The 24,375-nt window shown below is 43.8% G+C and overlaps 1 protein-coding gene across 3 annotated transcripts in view; it reads left to right on the top strand.

Moving 5' to 3' along the window:
• Positions 1 to 1,128: 1,128 nt before the first annotated feature.
• tutl (immunoglobulin superfamily member turtle) overlaps positions 1,129 to 24,375 on the top strand; it is a 40,605-nt gene continuing 17,358 nt past the window's right edge. The window contains exons 1-9 of one of the 3 annotated variants that reach the window (XM_017173956.3): positions 1,129 to 1,320; positions 1,384 to 1,688; positions 3,189 to 3,502; positions 12,105 to 12,564; positions 15,882 to 16,003; positions 20,327 to 20,609; positions 21,308 to 21,549; positions 21,791 to 21,865; positions 23,755 to 24,025. In XM_017173956.3, the coding sequence (XP_017029445.1) occupies positions 12,171 to 12,564; positions 15,882 to 16,003; positions 20,327 to 20,609; positions 21,308 to 21,549; positions 21,791 to 21,865; positions 23,755 to 24,025 (1,387 nt within the window). In that variant the 5' untranslated portion in view covers positions 1,129 to 1,320; positions 1,384 to 1,688; positions 3,189 to 3,502; positions 12,105 to 12,170. Of the gene's footprint in view, positions 1,321 to 1,383; positions 1,689 to 3,188; positions 3,503 to 12,104; positions 12,565 to 15,881; positions 16,004 to 20,326; positions 20,610 to 21,307; positions 21,550 to 21,790; positions 21,866 to 23,555; positions 23,678 to 23,754; positions 24,026 to 24,375 lie in introns of those variants that run through there. The other 2 variants (XM_017173951.3, XM_070284613.1) reach the window with 2 other exon arrangements.

Raw genomic sequence — 24,375 nt, 5'->3', positions numbered from 1 at the left:
TAGCCAGCCAGCACACGTTCCGTCAACTCTCTGGAGTAGAAACTGAGCAACCGCATCTTCCTCGAGTGCGTGTGGTCATTAATAGTTGGCAACTCTACCCAGATTGGTCAACTACCAGACAATCTGGGCACCTCCTTTGTCCCTTGAGATTCCGGCGATTATGAAATGGGCAATTAGTTGACTGAGAAGAAGAGGTCTCTGTGACAGCTGGCCGAGAGGGCAGGTAGAATCAACTCAACATATGGCAAAATCGCTTAACCAGCGGGTGCCGGGACATACTTGACAGGCAGACACTCCAAGAGGTGTTCAACTGTTCACCTGTTCACCTGTCTGGCGATGGCACAAATTAGCCGAGGCTATCAGGGAGAGCTATTGGCGTGGCCAAGTGAATTATGATTACGGCTCTCGCATGCACACAGAGTTTATGGCATGTAGAAAGCAGAGTATTTGCAGATTTATTGCAGCTAAAAATCAACGCTAATATAATGCATAAATCAGAGTGCTTAAGTCAACATATTACGTAGGGTAAGGCAATGGGTAGCTGCACTAGGAGGAGGTACTGGTCCTGGCCAAGTGAAATTCAGCGAAAACGAAACATTTTCGGCAACGTTTTGGGGTGGCTCTTGAGTGGGTGGTAGTGGGTTGGTGGGTGGGTTGGTGGATTTTCCTGGCAAATCGAGGACGTCTCTCTCTCTCTATACAGCTCTCTCTCTTGGTTTCTCTGAGAATCTCAGTTTTTGCAGAGCAGCGCAGGCGCTTGGGAGTACCATTTCCAGGCTCTCCGCCTTGGGAGTTTCCTCTCGCTGGGAAAAAGGGAAATATTTCGAGGGGAAGCAAGGGATTTTCTTGGCAGCTGTGCTGGCTAATTAAAATATTACACCGTAGGTCAGGCTCAGCAGCCGTGGGAATTTTATGACTTGCCAAAAGAGCCGCCTTGCCTCGATGCAAATGGACCAACTCATCGTGTCCAGATGCAGGTAGATCTCACATAGATCTCTTGAAGCGTTCCCAGGTGTAATTAAAAAGCCATTTATGACCAAGAATTCCAACAACTTAACCAATTATCTGACCCGCAAGCGGGGTCATGCTTCTCTAGCTTCAAACATCAAAACAAAAATGACTTTTAACACATTTCTATTTGGTTTCTTTGGGTCTTTCTACCATTTCTGTTAGCTTTTTCGAGCTGCCTGCGCAGACGCTTTCCGCACTTTGCTGAGCGCCAAGCCAAAGTTTGGAGTGGAAAACGGGTTGGGAGTTGGCAGCAGCAGCGGAGAAACTGGTTTTTGGGTCACAAAAAACAGCAAAGGGCTCCGAGAACAGGTAAACTCCGACGAGATAATTATTCAATGAAGCCGACTTCGAGGGCTTCTCACTCCCCTATAGAGTTGTTCTTCGTCGGTTCTCAGGGTCCGCCTCGGAAAGTCATGTCAAAGGGTTAGGAGCCGAGGACAGGTTCGACTCGGACCAGCATCGGTGAGAGAGCCCAAGCGTAGCTGCGCAGTTTCTCTCCAGAGAATCGTACTCTCCCCATTTCTCTCTCTCTCTCGGTTTATCTCTCTCTCAGGTGCTCAGTTTCATTGCGGTGGCTGCTGGTGCTTGGGCTGCCTCCCGACGCGGATTTAGTACTCAATTGTTTTTCTGTCACGGCGTACGTGGACGCGGACGCATCTCCTCCGTCAGCTTCCGAGGCAAGGCCCAAAAAACTCATTTAGTGTGTGTGTGTGTCTGTGAGAGTGCCCAGGTGTGAGTGCCTGTGGGCTTGTGTGTGTGTGTGAGTGCCTCGGAAAATTGGCCAGAAAAATGCTTCAACGGATTTAAAACGAAAAACAAAAATCAAGAGTGAAAAATCAACAGAAAACAAAAAGCGGGCAAAGCGGAACTCTCACAAAAAAATAAAACAAATCACGAAAAAAAGAAAACTCACCCACACAACATCGTAAAAGGGGGTGGTACACCCACTCTCCCCTTGACTCAATGGAAATTCGCTCCGAGTTTTTCGGCAAATTCAGGAAAAACAGGACCACACCCGCGCGGGTGCACCAGCTTGAAAAGGGAAAAGCCGTAGTAAAGCCAAGAAAAACAGAACTGAGAGCAGAACTGGAGTCTGCAAGAAAAATTCCAGTTTCCCAAAGGATCGTCAAAGAGAGATGGATAGAGAGAGGTAGAGAGGGAGAGAGGGAGAGCGAGCCATACCAGTTGTGCTGGAAAGGCAAGAAATTCTCGACGAGTTGTTGAGGGGACAGGACAGTTGCGCAAGTGAACAAATCCCGTTATTAGGGGCAATTTCTGTTCTGGCCGTTACGCATCAGCTGTTGGTCTTAAAGTCAACAGAAAAATTGTACTGATTTTTTCAGAAATTTCCCAAAAAAACATGTTAAAAGTAATCTAGATTTTAGCACTATTCAACTTTGATTTGAATTTTTAAATTAATAAAAATCACTGCAACTTTTTGGTCTTACCCCATGAAAACCCTTATATTTCTGCTCAGTTCTGCCTTGGAAAACTGGTAATTTTTGCCAGCTCTCTTTAGCTCCTGCTCTCTCTCTCTGCTTCTGTTTCGGTTTTCCTTTATTTTTTTTCTGATTTTTTGGGGAAGCTCTTTGCAGCCGCGCTTTTCCAGCAAGCTGGAGCTGTGTTCGGTTCGACAGCGGGTCGTCAGTCGAAGGTTTCAAAAAAACGGCAACGGCACAGCTGTGAGCTGGAGTCCTCTAAAGTTTCAGAGGTTTTTCATAAAGGAAAAGCCAGGACTGGGAGAGAAAAGAAAACTAACCACAAATAAGTAAAAACATAAAAATAGGAAACACCGCGTTTAGTGACAATTATATAATAAACTTCAAAAGGCTAAGGCGTGACCCGACCCCGCTGATGAGTCACGTGCTCTATGTGTGTGTGTGTGTGTGTGTGTGTGTGAAAATCGTAAAAATCAAAGGGACCATCAAGGAGAAGCTAGAGTCCTTGCTGTTGACCAGACACGACAATTACCACATCAAAAGAGCAAATACCCATACAATAAACCCATTTTTATGCCACATTGATTTTATTTGTTGTGCATAAAAGGCGCGGCTTTTCCTACAGAGTGTGTCCCCCCTCATATATATCCATATATATAATATACATGTATATATTCTCATACATTTTACGCCTTTGTTTTCATACCCTTACTCCCCCTTCCTCTTCCAATCAAATAGGAATAACATAAAAATCCTTTGTGTCAAACGGAAAACGGTTTCAAAGTCCTTCTTCGCAAGTGTACTCGAAAGTGTCATAAAGTATGCGATTATCCTGTAAACAAAGTGTAAAACGCGCAACCGAAAAAAGCAGCTAAAGTCTGTGTGAGTGAAAGCCAAAAAGCAAACAACAAAATAACTCACGGATTTAACGACTCTAAAAAGAGCCATCATCGTCATCAAAAGAAGGAGTAGGACCTCCTAGGCCTCCTGGCCACGGCTCACAACTATAGCACCCGGATCTGAGCACGTCGTATAATGATTGCGCAAGTGAGGTGAGTCAACCGATTCAACCAATATTCCAGGTTGAAAAACTGCTCCCCGGGGAAACAAAAAACTAAAACTAAAAAAGGGCTTTGGGCGAAAACTGACCAATGCACTCTGAAAATCAAATACTTTCAAGCGCATCCGCAGGCTAGGATTTAATTAAAATTTATGAAATTTTCAATTACAAAAACGGCAAAAGTGTAAATAAGTGCGAGTGCGGCACAATTCAATTACGGAATAGCTGAGGCCAGAAAAAAAGCACAGGCCAGGCACTGCTGGCTGATGTTGTTGGCCCAAAAAACAAACAACTAAACTGGGCCAGAAAACAAACGAGGCTGGGGAATTGAAGGGACAGAAATTGGCAGGGGTATTGATACATATATCCATATATATATATATAGATATCGAAAGAGAGAGAGAGAGAGAGGGGGAAAGAGGAAATGCAGCCATGTTTGGCCGGGGCTAGGAGGCTTGATTGGTTTTGTGGCTTTGTCCACATCCTCCTCAGACTTGCAGACTCAGACTTGGCTCAGAGGGAAAGATGGAAAGCTGAAAAGATGGACAGATGGCCAGTTGCAGTGTGGAAATAACGAAGCAGCTAGCAGCAAACATGTGTAACCGATGACAAAGATGCCACAAAAGGGAGCCCAGGGTTATTAGTGGCCAGGAAATTGCAATTCCCCCAGAGCAATCCATATGGTTTATCGCTTCGCTTCGCTCCGCTTGCTTTTCTTGGATAAATATTGATCTATATATGTAGATCGCGCGGGGTCTGTGTACACCAAATCGATTTTCCATTACATCAAAGATACATATTCGAGCGAGACTGCTGTAAGTGGGTGCTTGCGTGACTGCCGTGTAAGGTCACCCACTCGTGGTAACCTATTCAAACGAGTTGCGACCTCGCTTAGCGGCGGCGATAACGATAACGATAACTAGGCTCTCTCACGAATGCAGGGGAACCCGAAAAAAAAACTGAAAAATATTTGTAGCCTCATTAACTAAACTAAAAAACTATTTCTGTTTCCAAAACAAAAATCAATAAAAATATATTTAAAGCTTGCCGCTACGCATCTTATATATCTTAAAATTATATTTCTGATTCTCTTAACGCCCTAAAATCACTGTTCCCTCTCAGTTTTGTTTATATTTCCTCAAAATAAGGCACCCAAATACCAAACAAGACAACGGAAGCGAAGTTGCGGTCAGTCAGAGTCTCGAATTGGAATTTATTGCCCCGAGATTATCCAACCAGGGCAAACAATCTTGCTATGAGAACTTTATCAGACGCCAGTTTCGAGTTTTTGGGTACACACACACACCTCTCTGTTGATCGTACAACTCCAGAGTTGGCGCCCAAATCCCACGAAACCCGAGCCCCCAGGTCCGAGTTGGAGAAGGCATAGAAGTTGGGGTGGACTGAGGATGGGGGCTTCGGTTCGGCTTTGAGATCGGCTTACACAACGGAGCTGTATAAGGTCTGTATGTACAGCTTCAGACTCCAGTTCGGTGTATAAGAGAGCAACGAAGCTGGAACTTGTTTTTCTTTATTTTTTTTTCTTCTGTTTTTCTGCTGGCTCAATAGATACACAGAATTTCCTGCAGCAGCAGCAGGGTATCGCATTCTGTTAAAGGCAAAGTTGGAAGCACACAAGATGCAATTTGCCGTCGACGATCTCTGGTAAAAGTCTGAGTACTTACACTCACACTCGTACTGGAGCAAGTACTCATACCTACCAGGGGAGTGAGTGTGGGATTCTCACATTCAGGTGAAGTTGCAGGGCTTCACTCAACACCTCAGCACCCATCATCCTCCTCCTGGTGACGCTTTGTTCTTGGTTTGTGTTTTTGTTTGGATTTTCCCTTCCTCCTCGTTTTTTGTTGGTTTTTTTTTTTCTTTACACTCCATTGGCAGTGAAGCGTTAAAATTGACCCAGTTGTTGATTTATTTTTACAGGCAAAATGTCGTGGCATTTTCCCCCCCTCATCCCATCTCTGCTGTGAAACCCGGAAAAAACAATGCGAATTTGCGTTCCCAATTTAAATGCATGCAATTTTTTGGTATTTGTGAAATATTCAACCAGCCCAGGCACGATCCGATGAACCGCACTCTCCACACGAATCGAATTGCTTTAAGGTCTTCCAGAGTCTGCTCCCTCTCTCTCCCAGCACGAATGCATTTTCAATTTTCTGGCCAAATTCCAGGCCCCAAAATGATGATGGGAGACCAGAGTTAAAGTTGCAAATTGTTTGCATTTTTTTTTTTTTTTTGCTCTGGTCCAAGTACTAGGGTTCCCTGGCAGAGACACAACTTTTAGCTGCTTTTTGTTGCCTCTTCTCTTTTTAATAACTATGCGGGCTTGCTTTTTGTTTTCTTACGGCCAAAAGTTTCTTCTTTCTGGCTAAAAGTTTAAGTGCAAAGCCGTTGAAATTAAAATATTTCCATACCAGACTTAAAGTTGTGTGTTTTCCAGACCCAAAAAGAAGGCCTCTAAATACTTTTGTGCAAGGGGCTGTTCATTATTTCGTAGTGGACCCATTAAAGTAATTTGCCACAGTTGTCGCCGGTGCCATTAGGGCCCCATTAAAGCGCAATCAGAAATCTTGTGGGCTGTGTGGGTCAATACTCGAATATCAATTTGTACACAAAAAGTTTTCCCCGTCAGGCAAAGGCAACCCTTTTTATTAGTTTTGAGATATCGACAGGCGGCCAGAGAACCCCCTCCCTGCTGGCTTTTAATAAGGACATTCAGGCCACAGCGGCAAATAGTTCAATGGACTCGTCAAAGCCAAGACTTAGCTAAGCTGGGCGCTGAAAAATCAATAACCTACGTTGGCAAAAATATCCATTGCTTTACCTACACAAAGAGCCAAGAAAATGTATACTTTATATATTTTCCCTAGGTTTCAAGTTACCAAAAAAGACCCAGAAAAGAAGGAATTTCACAGGTCTCTTATTTCTAAAATATATTTCGTCTAGGCTTCAAGTCAAGTGGCGTCTTTTAATTAAGGAATTTCTCTCTCTGCATCAAAGGCAAACATCTGGAGTTGGTCAGGAGCCTCTGGCCTTGCTGCCTTGTTGTTTGCTTATTCAATTTGGCGCTGTTTGAACTGCGCTGATATGCCCATTACAAGGTGCTCGGTGCTCGGTGCTCGGTGCTGGGGTCTCCATGACGTATACGTAATTACGTTTGTCGCTGCCTCTCCCGCCCAACGATTGCCACTTTAAAGCATGGAAATTTATTTATTGCATAATGGGAAAAGTTTTGCACTTCAGTCATGATTTGCCCCAGTCCCAGTCTCTGCCCCTTGTTCATCGCCATCTACATCTACATCTACATCTTCTGGTGCTATTCAACTCGCAGCATTTCATTTGATGCAGCGGCCAAAAGACGTGCGTAAACAGGGTGGCCTGGGTGGCTCCTTTAGTCTCCAAGTCGGAGTCTTCGAGTGCTAAACTTTTTTGCCCCGAATCCCTTTTGGCTTTTTTTTTTGCCAGCTCCAACTCGAAATCAACTTTATGCGAGGCGCAAAAGAGCCAGGCAGCGGCAAAGTTTATGGTCATGTCCGCTTGGAAAAGTAGCGGGGGAAGGAGAAGGAGGTGGAGAAGGAACTGTGGGAGGGAAGAGAGGCAACATGACAAGGAGCAGGAGCTGGCTGGGTAGAGGGTTTTTCTCGCTGGGTGGCCGTTCATTAGCGTTGCCATTACATTTATTTATTTTTCTTCATTCCTTCTCCATTTCGGCAGGATGTCTGATACACACACACAGGCCAAGTCCTGCTTTGCACAGTCTGTCCAAAAAGTCGAGTCTCCTCTTTTTCCCCCCTCCAGTTGTTGCTGAGAGGGCTTTAGTTTCAACAAGTTTTTCTCGACAAAAAAAAAAAAAAAGTTTAATGAGACACACAACAAACTTGACATTATAGTAAAGAGATTTCCTTGTTGCCAGGACGAATCCTGCCACGCATGTCTGCAGTTATTAGAGCCCGCGTCTTTTTCAGTCTTCAGGGTTCTTGGGTTTCCAGTTTCTACCCCTCGAATTGCGGTGGAAAAAGTTTTTGCCTGTACTTTTTTTTCAAAGCACTTTACAGGATTTATGAGAGAGAGAGAGTAAAAGAAAGAAAAGATGGAAAAGTTTGCTAAATTTTCACTTCCTTTTCTTTGCTGGCTTTGCTTTTCGCCGCTTTGATATTCGCCGCTTTGCTTAGCCCGGGACTGCATAAATAATAACACAAACTTTTATTATTCATTTTGCTTAATCGAAATGCCGCAATTAAGCATGAAGCATAAAAGTTTTGTTTCCTTTTCTCCCTGACTTTTCCTTCAAGGGAGCCCCCAGCCCCACCCTCCCCTTTAGTTTTCCAAGGAAAAACTTGCTGCAAAGTTTTCTGCACTTTTTGCCAAAAATATTATTAAGAATTTAATTGCTTCAAAGCTTCAAGTTTTGTTGGGTGAAATTTTGTAAAATGAATCAACAGAAATTGTGCCTGGTCATGGCTGCTGCTGCGAGAGAGAGTTGGCCCTAACAATGGCCAATAAATATGCCTACGAAACAATCCATTACAATGGCTGATGTGGCCTTTGCTATTGCGCAATGTCTCGCTGATAAGAAAGTGAAAACTAAATGTAAAAAAGCACAAACGACCCCTCCCCTCATGCTCATTGCCTCATTTCCTGTCCGCCAGCTGCCCGTGTGGCCATTAGGCGGCCCATTACTGGCCTCCATTCTCCCCATCCTTTGTCTGTCCCGGCTGGACAGGAACCCGCAAACATCCTGTTGATGTCAGCAAATTTTATTTATTTGTGGTTCGTGTTGTATTACAGCATTTTAGAGCAATTAAAATTGTACAATGACCAAGGGTCCGGTCCGGTCCGGCCATTTTGCATGCTCCGCAGTCTTGGGGGAGTCTGGGAGCAAGTCCATTTGGCCGCATTTTTGAGATCATTTAAAAGGCAAAGTGCCTAATGATATATTGACTTTGCCAGCCTGTTTCAAACTTTTACACGCCCATTAAAAGGTCCCAAGTCGGAGGCGGACTGGCCATATTCTAGGTCTAATTGCCTGGCGGTGGAAAAAAGCAAGGTAGAAACTCATTAGATTAAGTGATAGCTGTTCGCTTTATGGCCCCTATCTGGCACTCGCGGAACATCGGTTTGGTATTGGCCAAGGATGCTGTGTGTATGGCCACTGGCCACAGCTACTCCGAGGAGCGGAGCGGAGCTCATTGTTCTGCCGTTGGCCTACATCTGGGTTCCACTCTCTCTCTCAGGTTTCTCTCTCTCTGTTTCGCTAACAAGCTTACGAAGGGCTGGCCTAGGGGCCCATTGCCCAAATGTAGAGCAGGGAGAGAAGGGCCTGAGAAGGGGCGTTCCATTTCATTAAAGTTTCAGGGCGTACTATGCGGCGTATGAGTGATATTAAAAAAAAAAAAAGAACGAAGAAAACAGCAGAAGGGACACACATACCAAGACCCCCCGAAGGCTGAGACATGGCACTGCAAGAAATTAACTTGAGAAATTGTAAAAAAAAAAATGAAAATATTTGAGATTTGAATAATATTCATATATATATTCATATTTTTTCACCAACTATTTATAGTTAATATCAAAAGCAGTTTCCATATTACTTAATTCCCATTTAATATATTTTTTTCCTGTGTAAAGCATAAAACTTAAACGTGAAACGCTCTCCTTTTGCCTTGCTCAAATAAGCAAAAGTTGTAAAATTTGTTGTTTTCCCGCACACACATACACACTCGCTCTGCTCTCAAGTCCCTGTCGAAATGTCTTGGGGTGTGGCAGCAAGACCATGAAGGAGTCTCCCGGAGATCCTGGACAGCCGGCACTCGCCTTTATTGAAGTGCAATGAGCTGTGGTCGGGGCGTGGCCGGGTATTGTTCCCAAGTTGTTGCGCACAACATGCTTAATTAGTTTCTGAAGCCGAAAGACTGTGTGTGTGTCTGTGCTGTCCCGGGGTTAGAGGTCAGCCAGTCATGTGTGTGTGTGTGTGTGAAAATAATTTGCGGCTTTTCAGAATGGAAATGGGTATGGGTTCCCTTCCGGCCAGCGAGGGTTTTTAATTAAAAGTGCCAGCCAGCCAGGCAGCAGGCATCATCCCCAGCACGTAATGCAAATGAGCGCCAAGTAGCCGCCGTGGAAGGAAGATCCGCATCTCCGATGCGGTGGCTGTGTACGCCGGAATCCTGTGCCGTGTGTGCAGCCAACCAAAAAGCAGCGGCAGCGGCAGGCAGCAGCGGAAACGGATGCCATAAAGTGCTGCCACCGCACGGCCAGAAAATAAAATGGCTGCCATGCGAGAAAGCTTACCAGAGGAGAGGGAAATAACACTGAAAGAAAATGCGATGAAGTTTTCAGGGGAAATATACAAATGGCAAAATGTGTGGTTTGAAGTCATTTCCAAACATTGAATTCCCAAAAAATATCTTAAAACCAAATGGAAGTTATACAAAAAGCATTTCTCCCAGTGTAGGGAAATGTGCAGCGTTCCAACTGACGAATGCTGGTCGAAAGGGCAGCAGCTAGATGGATAACTGAATGACAGAGGGACAGCCCGGGACCAGGACACACATTTTAATGACAACGACGTGGCCAACAACGACAATTCAGTTATGGGTCTCATGGCACACCGCCCACCAAAAACAAACACACACAGAGAGAGCGAGGGAGGTGAGCCAATCAACTGATTTAGTGCAGGTCCTTGTCCCTCGTCCTGGGTGTATCAGCAAATGCAATTCGTTTGCTGATTTGTCATTGTTTGGGGCTGCCAGCCAGCCAGCCAGCCCAGGCTGATTTACAAATGAAATCATACGCCATGGCGGGCATTTCGGTAATGAAAATTCAGCCATAAGGGAAATCATTTTTCCGGCCTTTGTTCTATTTTAGTTGGCCCTGTGCCTGTGCCTGTGCCACACCGCACACTTAATGCGATTTTTGCTGGCAGGATGCAGGAAGCAGGAGCAGAATCAGGACGCTAAGGGATTCAAGTGTTCGCTCTATAAATAAATTTCGTTTTAATAAACTTGTCATAATGGCGGGGCACAAAAATAACAAAAAAAAAAAAAGTTTTAATAACGCTCCGCACAGAAACCTTGACGTTATTAAAATTTTACATGTCATGCCAAAAAGGATTAAATTCAACGCACAAGGACTGTTGTCTCCCTCTTACTCATCCTCTCCCTCTCACCGGATGTATTAAGTTATGCATTAAAATGGCACTAATGACGTTTATACAGCTCTGTCAGCCACGAAACTTTCCTGTACACACACACACACACAGGACCCTCAACCCTCATCCTTCAGCCTCATCCTGTGGGAGGACGAAGCTGGAGCTTTGCTCGAGTTACTTAATTGCAGTGACAACATTGGGGTGGGGGTTCCCCCCTCTTTCAGGACTGAAAATCGTTACAAAAATGCCTGGCTTGCAATTTAAAATACATCGTGTGTGTGTGCGGGTTTAGCTGGGGTGGTAGCTTTACGTTGCCTGCTTGTATTTACGTGGCAAAACCAAGACAAATTCCACTTGAAGAATTCCAAATAATTTAATTAAAAGCACATTTTCTTGGCTTTTTCATTCAACCATTCTGCATACCTGCGGCCAAGTGATAAAATTCGCTGGGATGCCAATTCAATTAACTGCAACGGCACCCAGATACCCACCACCACCCCCAACAAAACTATCTGAGACAATAGAGCCCGCGGCATCGAGCGACCAGACGTTTCTCCAACACGAGTTTTACATTAAAACGCAAAGTTTTATTGCCAAACAACAGCGAAAAGTTTGCTCTATTTGTATAGGAAGGAGTCCGTGTCCTTCTCTCAATCTGCTAAGTGGTGTCCTTATCAGTTGTAGCTACAACATATTAGCTGCTTAATTTTACGGACGTGTGTGTGTGCCAAATTGGGGTGTGGGTCCAGGACAACGAGTGTTGAAATGGAAAACTTTTGTTTATTAATTTGTCAAAGGCTCTTAGAAAGGACGATGCTGTTTGAGTTTCTACAAGATTTTGGGCTGACGATAAGGTTTATTGTCTGGGAAAGGTAGTTTTCCTTTTTTAGGTTTTTTGTGGGAATCCAATGGGTAGGAGTAGTGATGAAAGGAGAAGGTAAAGTGATTTTCATCACTATTTCATTACATTCTTACCATGTTTTCATACTTATTTAAAGAAAAGTCCTCTTAAAATAAAATCTTTTAATTAAAAACCCTTTGAAACTATAAAGTTAACTTCATTCATTTGGTTTTTGAATAGAGTTTAATAACTACCAATTATTTCCCTTGACTTTTTGCATAATATGCATTGGTTGCATGGGGTTGACCCAGTTGAGATTGGGTGAAAATTCTCTAAAAAAAAAAATAAGAAAATGAAGAGAGACTCTTTCTCCTCCTCCTCCCCGAGGATGCGTCTGTTGACACTTGATGCTCCTGACACTGACAGCTGATGGATGATGGCTGAAGGGATGTGACAGCTTCATCAAGTGCAGCCAGGTGCGACTGCAAAGCGTTTTTGCGTTTTCATTGATGGAAACATTTACCGCAGGCAACAACAACAACAACAAACCACTGACATATTCCTCTAAATTTATCTTACTTCCAGATGACGCCACTGCAAGTGAGAAGGATACGTTAGGAGCGCGGCGGCGTTGACTATGGGAACAGAGGCATGGGCGTGTGCGCGGACCTTGGGTCTCATCGATGGTGTCGGGCACTGAGCCAGAGCCAGAGCCAGAGCCGGCACACCCAACAGCAGCAACCGGAGAAGCTCCAGTCACAGTCACAGTCCTCCCAAGAGCAGCAGCAGTCCCAGTTCAGAAAAGTAGCAAGATCAGCGATTGACACAACAACAACAACAACGATTCCAGCTACCGAAACGCTGACGGCATCGCCAGCGAAAACGGCAGCTTTCACAGTGAAAACAACGAGGAGAAGACGCCGACGAAGGGACCTGTCCAGCTCCAGTCACAGGTTCACCTGCTCCACCGCCCAGGTGCTCCAGTTTGTGCTGGTCTCGTTGCTGGCCCTTCTGGCGGAAGATGCACAGGCGCACAACATTCCAGGTGAGTGCAGTCTCCGGCTTTAATTAGATTTCCCAGCAAATCGCTCGAAAGCCCAAAGTTTTATTTGAAAATTTCGATGATAAGTGCTCTCTTGCTTTGCACTATTTTTGGTATGAAAAAATATATCCCCTGAAAGATGGAAAAAAATATAGAGACTAAGCGCATGTGTGGACCACGTTCGCTTGATTTTTATACGGTGCTCGGCGGAAAATTTAATGGCGCACAATAAGCGGCTTACGTGCGGCCAAAGCTGATTACATTTGGCAATTAGTTGACAGAGGAGGGTCTGGGTCTGGGTCTGGACAGTGGAGTAGAGCTTTTATTTAGGCATTTTGCTTTTTATTGGCCGCAAAAAAAGGGGTCAAAAAGTAATTGAATTTATTTGAATGCAGAATAACGAATAAGGCATGAAAAATTGTTAAAATCGTGAAGATACTTTCACCATAAATTCGTAAAAAGATTTCCATATTAGCTTGCTGAATTCTTTCACTAAGAAGAGCTCTTTGTTAGCTCCGACGAAACCATACAATAAAATTCTATAAAAGAAACCCAGAAGAAGAACCTTTAGCCCAAAGATTTATGTACTTGACAGAATGTCACGGGTTAACTGCTACTCGTAGAACCTGTCCTGTCCTTCCAAGTTCCCTGAATTCAATGGTCTGACCTCCATTCGTTCTATTTCCTGATAGGTTTCTCCCTCTCTGCTCCCGCTTCCGTAGGACATTAAAAGTTGCCACTGGCTCCGCTCAATGTACCGTGTCGACGACGACGACGACGCCCGTCGAGTGAATTAATTCAATTTAATTTAGCCGAAAATTGGAAAAACCGCTTGAGATTCCTTCGAGGCGATGGCCACTTTGCAGGGACGGTCGAAAGGTCAACGACGAGTTCTCCTAGAGAGCAACTCAGCCCGGCTTCGCTGAATAACTCAAGCCAAAAACTCGTGTCAAGTGCTCGGCGGGAGGCTCTGAAGGGATGGCTGTGGGTGGAGGAGGGTTTTGGCTGGAAATTGAGGAGTGGAAACGTCTGCCTTTGGCTGAAGGAGATTCTAAATGGAATAATGAAACCACTTTTGCATGTTAACGCCATCAAAAGGCGCGACACACGCGGGTACTCCTCTGACATGCTGGCTTCCTCACTTCCTGCTACCCTCGAGTACTTTTCCAGGGCCCCGGCAACATGTCTGCAACATTATCAAAGGGCAATAGACGCATAAGTACGTCGGCAGTGTACAGAGAGAGAAATACATTAAATTAGAGATATTTCTAATGGTTTCAAGTTGGGGTTGGGGTATAATTCCTTAGCAAACTTATAATTCCCAACTGGTTATAGGAGTTAAAGCTAAAGAAAAGAACAATTAAACCTAACATTGGCCTTGTAATATCCAACTGCTTATAAGTAAAAATATTCAGACATTTAAAATTTAAATGACAAGTCAATAGACATCACTTATATTCCAGTAAATTAGCCTTTTCAAATTATTTCTCCCTGTTTACAGTCCCCGACATCATCACTATTCATTCTCTACCCCATTATAAACGTTGTCGTCATTGTTTTTGTGTTGCTCCTGATGTTGTTTTCAGAATTTTATTTTGTTTTTCTTTTTTTTTATTATTATTTTTTCGGGAGCAGTAAGCGGCGGCTGAGTGGCGATGCAAATAGTCTGCCAAAGCTGGCCAAGTTAACATAAATTTATGCAAATGCCAAAGTCAACAAGCGAGCAGTGCATAAAGCGAGCAAGCGAGACAGTTGTTGGATGTGGATGTGGATGTGGATGAGTGAGTGACTGACTGGTTGAGTGCCTCCTAGTGGAGAGCGGCCAACAAAGACGTCATGCCAGGACTTGTCTCGGGGCCCTTCTCAATTTTCCTGCCCTCCTTTGGGCTAAGGAATTAATGCAAAACGCATTAGGTTGATTTTTTCTTTTTTCTGTGTCCGGACAATCAAGGCCAGTAGTTTGCCAGCTTCGGACGTTTGGTCGTTTGCCTAACCCTATTACCGACACAGATACAGCTGGGACACAGATACAGAAACAGATACAGATACAATGCCTTCTCTCACTACCACACAGACTCTCGGCTCAATCGCATGTGCTCTGGTCAGGTCAGAAGTTGTTTGTTAACAAGTTTAGTGTCATGCCAGGGGCCAGCAGCAGCTGCAGCTCCATGGCATCTTCAAGTGTGTGTGTGTGTGTGTGTGTAACCGGATATGCTCCCTTATTGGATTGCTCCTCGCCTGCTGCGGTTGCTGCTCCTGATGCTGCTGTTTCCGACAATTCATTTGCATTTCCGTTACCGCTTGCCGAGCTTTGAGCTCTGCTCCAATTGTAAACGAAATTTTCAGCCTGGCTGACCATGTCAACGGCTCAGAAAAGCTCTGTCTCCACCCCCACCCAGGACGATGCATACATAAATAATGCCGGGCACATTCGCACCTCGGAATGAAGCGTCCATCAAAGCCAGCAGCGGCAACAAGGAGCCTAATCAGCGCCTGTCAAGTGTCGCACCGCACTAGGTCCTTCCAGGTGCCACCCACTTGACCTCAGAGACTAGTGACAAACGCTAATGAAATGTCACGAGGCGTTGTCAGGGCGGGTATACAGGTAGAAAGCAAGTTTATTTTGTCAATCACAGAGAGAGAGAGGGAGAGCAGGCCAAGGGAAAAGTCTATATACATATAACTGGAAAATAGGGATTTATTTTAAGGAAACTAAATTTATATATATTTCTAAAAAGCATCCTTAAACTTGTCCCAAGATGAGATCGAAAATAACTGCGTCTTGAGGCACTTATTATATTTTTCACAATTAAATTTTCTAAAGTATCTTCTTGAAATCTTCTTTAAAATATATTTTTCCCAGTGATTGATGATTGCATATTCCTGTGCATATATAGTAACCATAGTTTCCGGACCTGATTCAGAACTAAAATGGAAGTTGGGTCAGCTATTGGTCCCTTGGGGCGGGGGGAGAAACATCAGTCAATGACCAGCACTTGACATGTGACCGACGTAGCCATCAACAAATCCATTTAAAAGTAACCCCTGGCATGTTAGTTTTTCCATTCTCTCTTCCAGTCCAGGATACGGGTGGGGCAAAGGATGACATTTGACGGGGCCACGTAAATCGTGCTGAATGTCACGTCTAAATAGAAAGCAATAACGAGGGCGGAGAAAGAGAGAGAGGCTGCGGCTGTGGCTGCGGAATTGGCCGTATTATGAGCGCATCACGTTGGGGAATCCTTGCGGTTCTCGATTCCAGAGTAATAAATATCTGCTATATTTTTTTAACCAATTTTTTTTTTCTATCGTCTTTACAGAAGATGCCGTTCACATCACGGCCATACTTGGCGAGGGTGTCATCTTCAACTGCCATGTGGAGTTCCCCAACGACCATCCCGTGCCATATGTCCTGCAGTGGGACAAGAAGGTGAGCGAAACGGTACGATATCACAGTTAACATTTCTTCTCTAAACTCTCTTTTTTACATTGTTGTTCCGATACGCAAAAACAAAGCAAGAAAAAGTAAGAAACAGTCTCGAGTCACGAGAACAGACAGACCCACGCCAGCAAAAACGAAATATATATATGAAATATATATATATATACCAGCTATACAACCTCGTACTACTCCCAAATACTATATATATACCCCTCTATTCAGTGTTCTCTCTCAGCTATACTCTATACTCAATATAAGAGCCTTTCTTTCTCGATTCAGTTACTCAGCCTGAGTTGTTTCATTTCGTTTTTGCTTTTAATAATTTTCTTTTTCATGAGCTTCAAGCTTCAAATTCTGTGTTTGAGTTGATCCGATAAATGAAATATTGCCCGCTACAGATACTACTATATATCATAACTCGTACCATATATAGCTTGAGATTGATCGTACTCGTGTGTATGTGTTTATGTGTTGCCCGATTGGTACTTTTGCCTTTATGCTTTTCCTGAGTTCAAGTTATCTCATTGCCATTCCAATCAGTATCTCTATCTATATATCCTCCGGTCAGATACCAGAGGACAACACCCGACCTATCACCAGTTTAAAGAAAATGAAAACGAAAGAGAGCACTCCAAAGGTTATACATAATGCAAGATGAGTAACGAGCGGGAAAATATTAAACCTATGACATTACTCATCTTGGTTTGTATATTATCTTTAGAGCGCGCTTTTCTTATACCCTTTTTTAACACACAAAACACACAACACACATAAATATATATATACTGTAATTCCGAAATTATTTTTGCGGCAAATCGAAATAAATACGAAAAAGATGAAAATTAATCAAATTATTTGTCAATTTGAAGGAACCGGGCTTCACAGCACCCGGACCCAGACCAAACCAAAGAGAGCGAAAGAGAAGAAAGCAGTCAAAAAAATAAAAATACTACCACACATTCCACATCCCCAGAGAGATGAAAATGAAATTCCATTTGCAAATCAAAATCAAATCGAAATTCGTTCGCAATCGCAAAAGCATTCACCGAAAAATCTATAGCTTAGCACAAACACACACAAAAATCGCAGACAATTTCCATTCCTCATCCATGCAAAATACCCCAACAATTAGCCGCAACTATTCATAGACGAGCCACAATTTATATATATATATATAAATATTGAAATCAAATTAGACATCACGGTGGCCAGGACTGGCATTTCGTTCCCCCAGCACACCACCACCCAGAAATCCAGAAACAGTGGCAGGAGTCGCCGGAGTTTTGTGGAAATATGCTAATATTTGGCCAAGTTGAGCCGCAGATAAACAGAGTTTGCCAGTCGGAATTCCATGGAGATAAGCGGCGCAAACTTTTCAACTCTCTCTCTGTCTCTTTCTTCTCTATTTTCCCCCCTCTTTCTGGACAATCAGTTAGTGACATATTTCCAGCACTTTGAAACTGACTTCTGCCACTGCGAATTCCCTGTAGGATAAGCTAAATTTTATTCCAATCAAAGATACGCAACACATAGAGCACAGCCACCCACTCACTCACCCACTCACCCTGTCTCATGTCTCCCTCCCACGTTCACCGTTTTCATTCAACTTTATTTTGGTTTGTTGTAATGTTACGTAATCCAATTATTTCCCCGACTTTTCCTGCATGCCTTAGTAGTACTGCAAACTTTGACGAAGCCAACTAACGTGGGCAACCTCAAGTGCAACCAACCAACTCCTTTGAACCTGACCCTCGACCTCAAACAGCTTACTTTCCATAATTTCAAGCACGCCTAAGCCAAGTAACTTTCTCCAAGGATATGGAGGAACTAAGAAAAACCGCAGGGATAATAAACTGCAAGTGCGGGTTAGATAAGCAGGCGTCAAAGTCACGACTGTCCTGCGGAATGCAGGGTCGTATGTAGATAATGTCTTTTGCTTTTTGTATATGTCCCGAAAGTTGCAAGTTTTACAAGCAATTTTAATGCCAAAACAAAGTTATAAGTACTGCTACAAAAAAAGTGTGTGTGTGTGTCGCGATAAAAACCAACGTGTGGCAATTGCACACACACACAGGAAGTAAGGACAAAAAAATATAGAGAGAGAAAAAGGACAGCAGTTGGTAAATGGCCGAATTAAAGGGATTAACATGGCTTTGAGCTTTTAATTTATGCGCTCGTATTTCTTGCTAGACGTAATTACATGCATTGCTGTCCTCATAAAAGTCCCAGGTTTCGTCAGTTTCGTCGCGTAGCTTCTGGGAAATTCATTAAATGGCTGTCTGCCTGCCTGCTTTTCTCTCTTTAAAGAGCCCACCAAGGGGGAGGCGTGAGGCTTGGCGTTGCCTTAGTTGCAATCTAAATTAATTGCTACTGAATAAATTAAGCGGAAAAATGTTTGCCGAGGCCAACTTATGACGCTTCTGCGAGTGCGAATATTAATTTTGGGGCCCAGGACAGGACAGGGCCTAACACTCTTACGCCTGCCTGCCTGCCTGCCTGCCTGTCCCGGGTGTCCTCTGTGTGTGCGAAACAGGTCCCTGTGCTCCTGCCAAAGCAAATTATTTCATACGTCAGCCAAGGAAATTATTAAAACGTCTATAAGTTTTAATAAGCGACACACACACAGCGAGAGCCTATCCTGTCTGCCTGCCTGTTCTCTCGTCTAATTAAGGGAATAAATCGATTAGCTTTGGCTGGGGGATAACATGGCGTATGAGCAATTTGCTTACCAATTATTTATGTATACGCAATTATGTCTACTCTCTCTCTATCTCTATCTCTCTCGGAGTATTTATTATTATTCCTCACAGGACCTTTTGCCCTAGCCTGGTGTTTAATGCTTGGCCAGGCTCTGGCCGGACTCCTAGTCATGCGAAAGAATTCGAATCCAAAATGCATTCGGTTCAATGCATCCTCTGCTCCTCCTCTCCTCTCTCGAATAAAATAAACAAAGGCCAAGCTGCACACAAGGGTTTAGATATGCCAGGATGTGGCGGAGGGGGAGGTGGACTAGGACAGGTTAACCCCAATTTCTGTAGCCTCTCTTTGCCCCCCTTTCGAAATATTTTACATGCACATTTTTTATCAGCACAAGCTAGAATTTCAAATGTATCTCTTTGGCCCTCGTTGTTTTAGTTCCCACACACAGACACATACAGATACAGATGATTTATTGTTGCCAGCCAGCGTTTGTGTGTGTGTAGTGTGTAGTGTGTATTCCTCCTCCGGCTGTTGATGAGCTTGCTGGCTGCTGACGGGGGCAGGCGCTGAGCCCAGGATCTGGGGAGTTTGTTGTGTTGACAGTGAAAATGTGTGACCATGTGTGTGTATGTCCTGGCTGCTTGTTTGTTGCTGGTCTTGTTTACCATGCGGCAGCGCAATTTCTCCACGTTAACGTGATGAGTTTTTGTTTTGACTGTTTTTGTAGATTTTACTTTTACAAGGACAACATACACACACACACAGAGAAAGAGAGAGAGTTGGCAGTCACAGTCACAGTTATGCCGTGTCCTGCCCCTTGGCGCTGTCGCAACTCAATTTATTTGTGACAGTTGTTAGTTGTTTGCCTTCGTTGTCGTCGTCGCGAAAGTTTCCAGAATTCCCGATTAGCGTACGCAGTTTAATCTGCCTTTTTTTCTCATGTTTTTCTGTATATTTTCCTCTATTTTTTCTGTATTTTTTCTATTTTCGTATATGTTTGCACCTGCCTGACAGCTTAGATTTAGTGTTTAGTCTTTAAGCTTGGATTTTTTGCATGAATTTAGCAAGTAAGAACACTCTTTGGTTGGAAGTAGAAAGATTCTAGACTTTTAGACCTTATATAATCAATTTTTCAATCAAAAATATATCAAAAAAACAAAATAGAATCTTCCTACTACCCTAAACTCTACTGTACATAACCCAACTCGCGACTCATTAAACCGAATCATAGCCCTAGGCCACCCCCACTATGTATACTGTGTCTGTGTACCTTGTAAATGTAACCAAAGGCAATTTAAATAAATAAGATGCTATAATAAAAGTAATACCTTGAAACCTAATAATAAGATTTATGTAATTTCAAATTTCCTGGCATCTTATTTATTCATTTTGGCTTCCATGTAAACCTGTAACCCATGTCGAGGCGTACCAGAAATCGTACAAATCGTACACCGCCGTTTGTCGTATGTACAAAAATGTCATGGCACATTATTCCATGCATTATATAACGCATTCCAGACAGACCAAGAATCAAGAATCAACCTAGTTAACCTTAACCGTATTCGAAAAGTACAAATATCAAACTATATTTATATTTCTGTACAACCACCATCCCACAAACAGGGCTCCGATCTGCCTATTTACATCTGGTATGAGAGCTATCCGGAGCATATCGAGGAGGGTTACAAGGGACGCGTGTCCCGCGTCTCGCAGGATTCGCCCTTTGGCTCTGCCTCGCTCAACCTGACCAACATCCGGGAATCGGACCAGGGCTGGTACGAGTGCAAGGTCGTCTTCCTTAACCGGGACCCCAAGCAGCACAAGAACGGTACATGGTTCCACTTAGACGTACATGCACCGCCGCGCTTTAGTGTTACGCCAGAGGATATTATATACGTTAATTTAGGTGAGTTCAAAACCCTTAGCTCTCTTTGATAAATCGAGGGGCCATAAATATTCAGGGGGGGCACCCTGTTCCTCATATTTGGTAAGAAAGAATGCCCTGGCAAGGAATGCTGCGACAGATTAAGTGGGAGACCCACTTTCGAGTGTGTCAAATGGCTGGCCATTTGTTGCAGCGCCACGAATGAGTTTGTCACCTTGGACGAGCAGGAGGAGGAGGAGTTATGGCCGCCCATTTGTCATCTTCTGGAATGGAAGAGGTTCTCGGGCAACCGAAAAAATCGATAAGCGCTTTATGTTTGCAATCGCATCAAATCAAATTTCCGTCGCTTAATCAAAGTTAAAATGTTTACAAGTCCAAGTGGCATGGCTCCGGAGGAGATGCCATCGCAGAAAACAATGGCAGCGCCGGAAATGCGTTGAGAGAAAATGGCGATGCAGCGCATAAATCACACAAACACACAACGCATACACAGAAAGACAACAAGAGAGAACAACGGGGCCGAGTGACAGCAGCTGTGGATGAAACTGCAACAAAGAGCCTGCCATTGTCTGCCACGAAGGACAAAAGGCGGAAAGCCTCCTCCTACTCCTCCTGCTCTCCCCTCATTTTTCTTGAAACCAAAAAGCGTAACAATTGCCACCATTTACCTTATTAATTCCTCACTCTCTCGGTTCTCTCTCATACACATTTCCTTGCAGGTGATTCAATTATACTCAATTGCCAGGCCGACGGCACTCCAACGCCGGAAATACTCTGGTACAAGGATGCCAATCCCGTTGATCCTTCGCCCACGGTGGGCATCTTTAACGATGGCACCGAGCTGCGGATCTCCACCATTCGCCACGAGGACATCGGAGAGTACACTTGCATTGCACGCAATGGTGAGGGACAAGTCTCCCATACGGCCCGTGTTATAATCGCGGGCGGCGCTGTAATCATGGTAAAAACCTAATACAAATCACTTAATTTTCCGAGATAATTCTTAGTTGGTATAGAAAAATAAGAACAAAATGGGAATAAACAAGGGATAAAAGAGGGATAAGAGGGTAGCAAAGGTTGTCCTGGGTAGCAGCAGGGTCCCCACTTAGCAAGGGTTACTACTAATGTCTAGTTTTATTCTTTACCCATTTAAAAACCCTTAACCCTGAACCCTGAACCTCAAACCCTTCCCAACCACGTAGGATAAGGCGACGCCCGATAAACACACTCGCACCAAGTCCAAATCGAATGCCGTCAATGAGAGGCTGACCATCCGAGTAAGTTCCCGAAAAAAAAACTGCAAATCCGCTCGCATCTCTCGCTCTCCAAGCATCCTCTGGCATTCCGCATTCTGCATTCCGCATAACCAGTTCAGCGCTTTCCCATTAACCATGGATGCTGCTGCTCCTGCTGCTGCTGCTCCTTCTCCATTCACAGCAAAACTAATCACTGTAAAGGCTTTCGTTTGGGCCCTCGGGCAATGGGATTTTGGAGAGAGCAAATGCAGCCAAACGGCTTCAGAAATCACCAGACCAAAGCATGTCCAGATTCCGGTTTTCCATCAGTCCGTAAAAAGCGTGGAAACTTTTTTGTGTTGTGTTGGCCCGTATTTACATGCTCCTCCTCCATACACCCGACCCACACACACACACACAGCAAACACAACAAAACAGAACAGCAAAAGCAGGGCGGGTAGTACACTTGACATGGTCATTCGCCTAGTCTGAGTCTGAGGCAGATCCCCCTATTTACAGCCAGCATACAAGCAAGCTCACATGGTTCCGTGAGGTCCTGGCAAAGTGTGCCCGTGTGCTCTACGTCGTCATCGTCTGCCTCGCTATGTATAGCACACTTTTGTGCGCGCCCGCTAATGCATTTGCATTTCGGTTATTTACAGTTAGCTGCAGCTACAGGAGAAGCACCCTAAGCCAGCACTGAGAGAAATATTATTGAGAAATGAAATACTAAAAAATTATTAATATAAATACCATAAATTTAAATACTAACTATTATTTTTAAAGGCAAAAAGTTGAATAAATTGAATTTGTAAAAAATAAAGTAATATTTAAACCTCTTCCAGAACAAAACAGAAACTAAAAATTCTTTTAAAATAGCAAATGTAAATTAAAATTTGTTTAACAAATATTTTTACAAATAACTAGCAACAAAAACCAAAAAAACTTTAATATTTCTTTCCCTTTTAAGCCCTTTTTATATTAGCTAACAAATATTTTAAATTTCCATTAAAAATCTTTTAATCTCAGTGCAAAAATCCTTCCGTTTTTCGCCTTTCCTGTCTACCGCTGCCTGGCACAAATTGCTGGCGTCTTGAAGCGCTTGAACTTTGACCTTTTGCGAGCTTTTCAGGCCAGAGAGGCAGCTCCAAGAGGCCTTAGCCGTTGCCAGAGAGTGAGAATGGGGCACATAGCTCGTGCTTCAATTACCGCTCAACCATTTTGCAGCAATCTTGGCCATAAATATTGCAATAACATTTATCTGGCCGCAGGCAAAGTGGACATTTAATATAGATTGCCCAAGGGAGAGCCCCTCAGTGGAAGTCAAAAGACCATGTCGAAGCCAAATCAAAGGCACAGGACACAGACACAGACGCACTGGCCAGATCAGAAGGCAATTCAATTTGCGTCGCTGTGAGAACCCACATCAATTTTGGCCATAACTAAAACTAATTCAAATGAAACAGTCTGCCGGCAAATTGCCCGAAAGCAAAGCGGTCCCATTAAATAAACCAGGCCTGAGAATGCACTCATGCAATTACCAGGACACACACAGGCACACACAGGCAAAAGGGTTTCGACCCATAATGTTTGGCTGCCTGACAGTTGACTGACAAGTTGTCAATGGCAGCCAGCCAGCCAGCCGAGGGGAAATGTCATAGCCGTGACAGCAGAAATGTTACTTCTTGGGAGCGCGAATGCACAAGGATATATATCGATGACGGCGACAGCCAAAAATTAGCTGTCAAGCTCCAGGCTCCTCAGGGATACACAGGGAGAAAACGATGGGGGGCGGCTCATGATTTGAATTAGCCAAACAGTCAACAGTCCACAGTCAACCGTCATAAGTTTGCAGTTCGTTACCCAGTTATGAAAACCCTAAACTTATGGCACACCTCTCACCCTTACTCCTTGTGTCCACTTTTGTACAGGTGCCACCGACCAACCAAACCAAAATCGAGGGCGACAAAGTGATATTCTCCTGCGAGGCTAAGGCGATGCCCGGCAATGTCACGGTGCGCTGGTACCGGGAGGGCTCCCTTGTCCGGGAGGTTGCCGCCCTGGAGACGCGCGTCACCATACGCAAGGACGGTTCGCTCATCATCAATCCCATCAAGCCGGACGATTCGGGCCAGTATCTGTGCGAGGTGACCAACGGCATTGGGGATCCGCAGAGCGCCTCTGCCTATCTCAGCGTTGAATGTAAGTATTACACGAAAAAGTTGTAGAAAGTAAAAACTAGTTGGGAATTCTAACGGTACGAAGGGAAATTAAACTTAGCTAGCATAATATTAATTGTTAAATTTAAATAAGAAGATCTATAATTAGTAAAAGATGAAGAAAGAAAGCCTCAAACTTCCATTTTAACTTTATGTTTAGGTCTCGATCGTCACATACAAGTTGTATCCCAGAACTTGTTGGGAATTCTAACGCTTGTTCAAATAATAAAACCTGTAGGCTATGTAACAAAATAATTACAAAATTATTTAAGGTTTTTTCTGGTTCTTTTTTTTTATTCTAATAAACGAATATAATTTTTTTTTTTTAGTAAA

Source organism: Drosophila kikkawai, chromosome 2L (genome assembly GCF_030179895.1).
Source record: "Drosophila kikkawai strain 14028-0561.14 chromosome 2L, DkikHiC1v2, whole genome shotgun sequence".
Lineage (NCBI taxonomy): Eukaryota > Metazoa > Arthropoda > Insecta > Diptera > Drosophilidae > Drosophila > Drosophila kikkawai.
The sequence above is the reverse complement of the archived record's forward strand: the minus strand, read 5'-3'. Positions and strand labels throughout refer to the sequence as shown.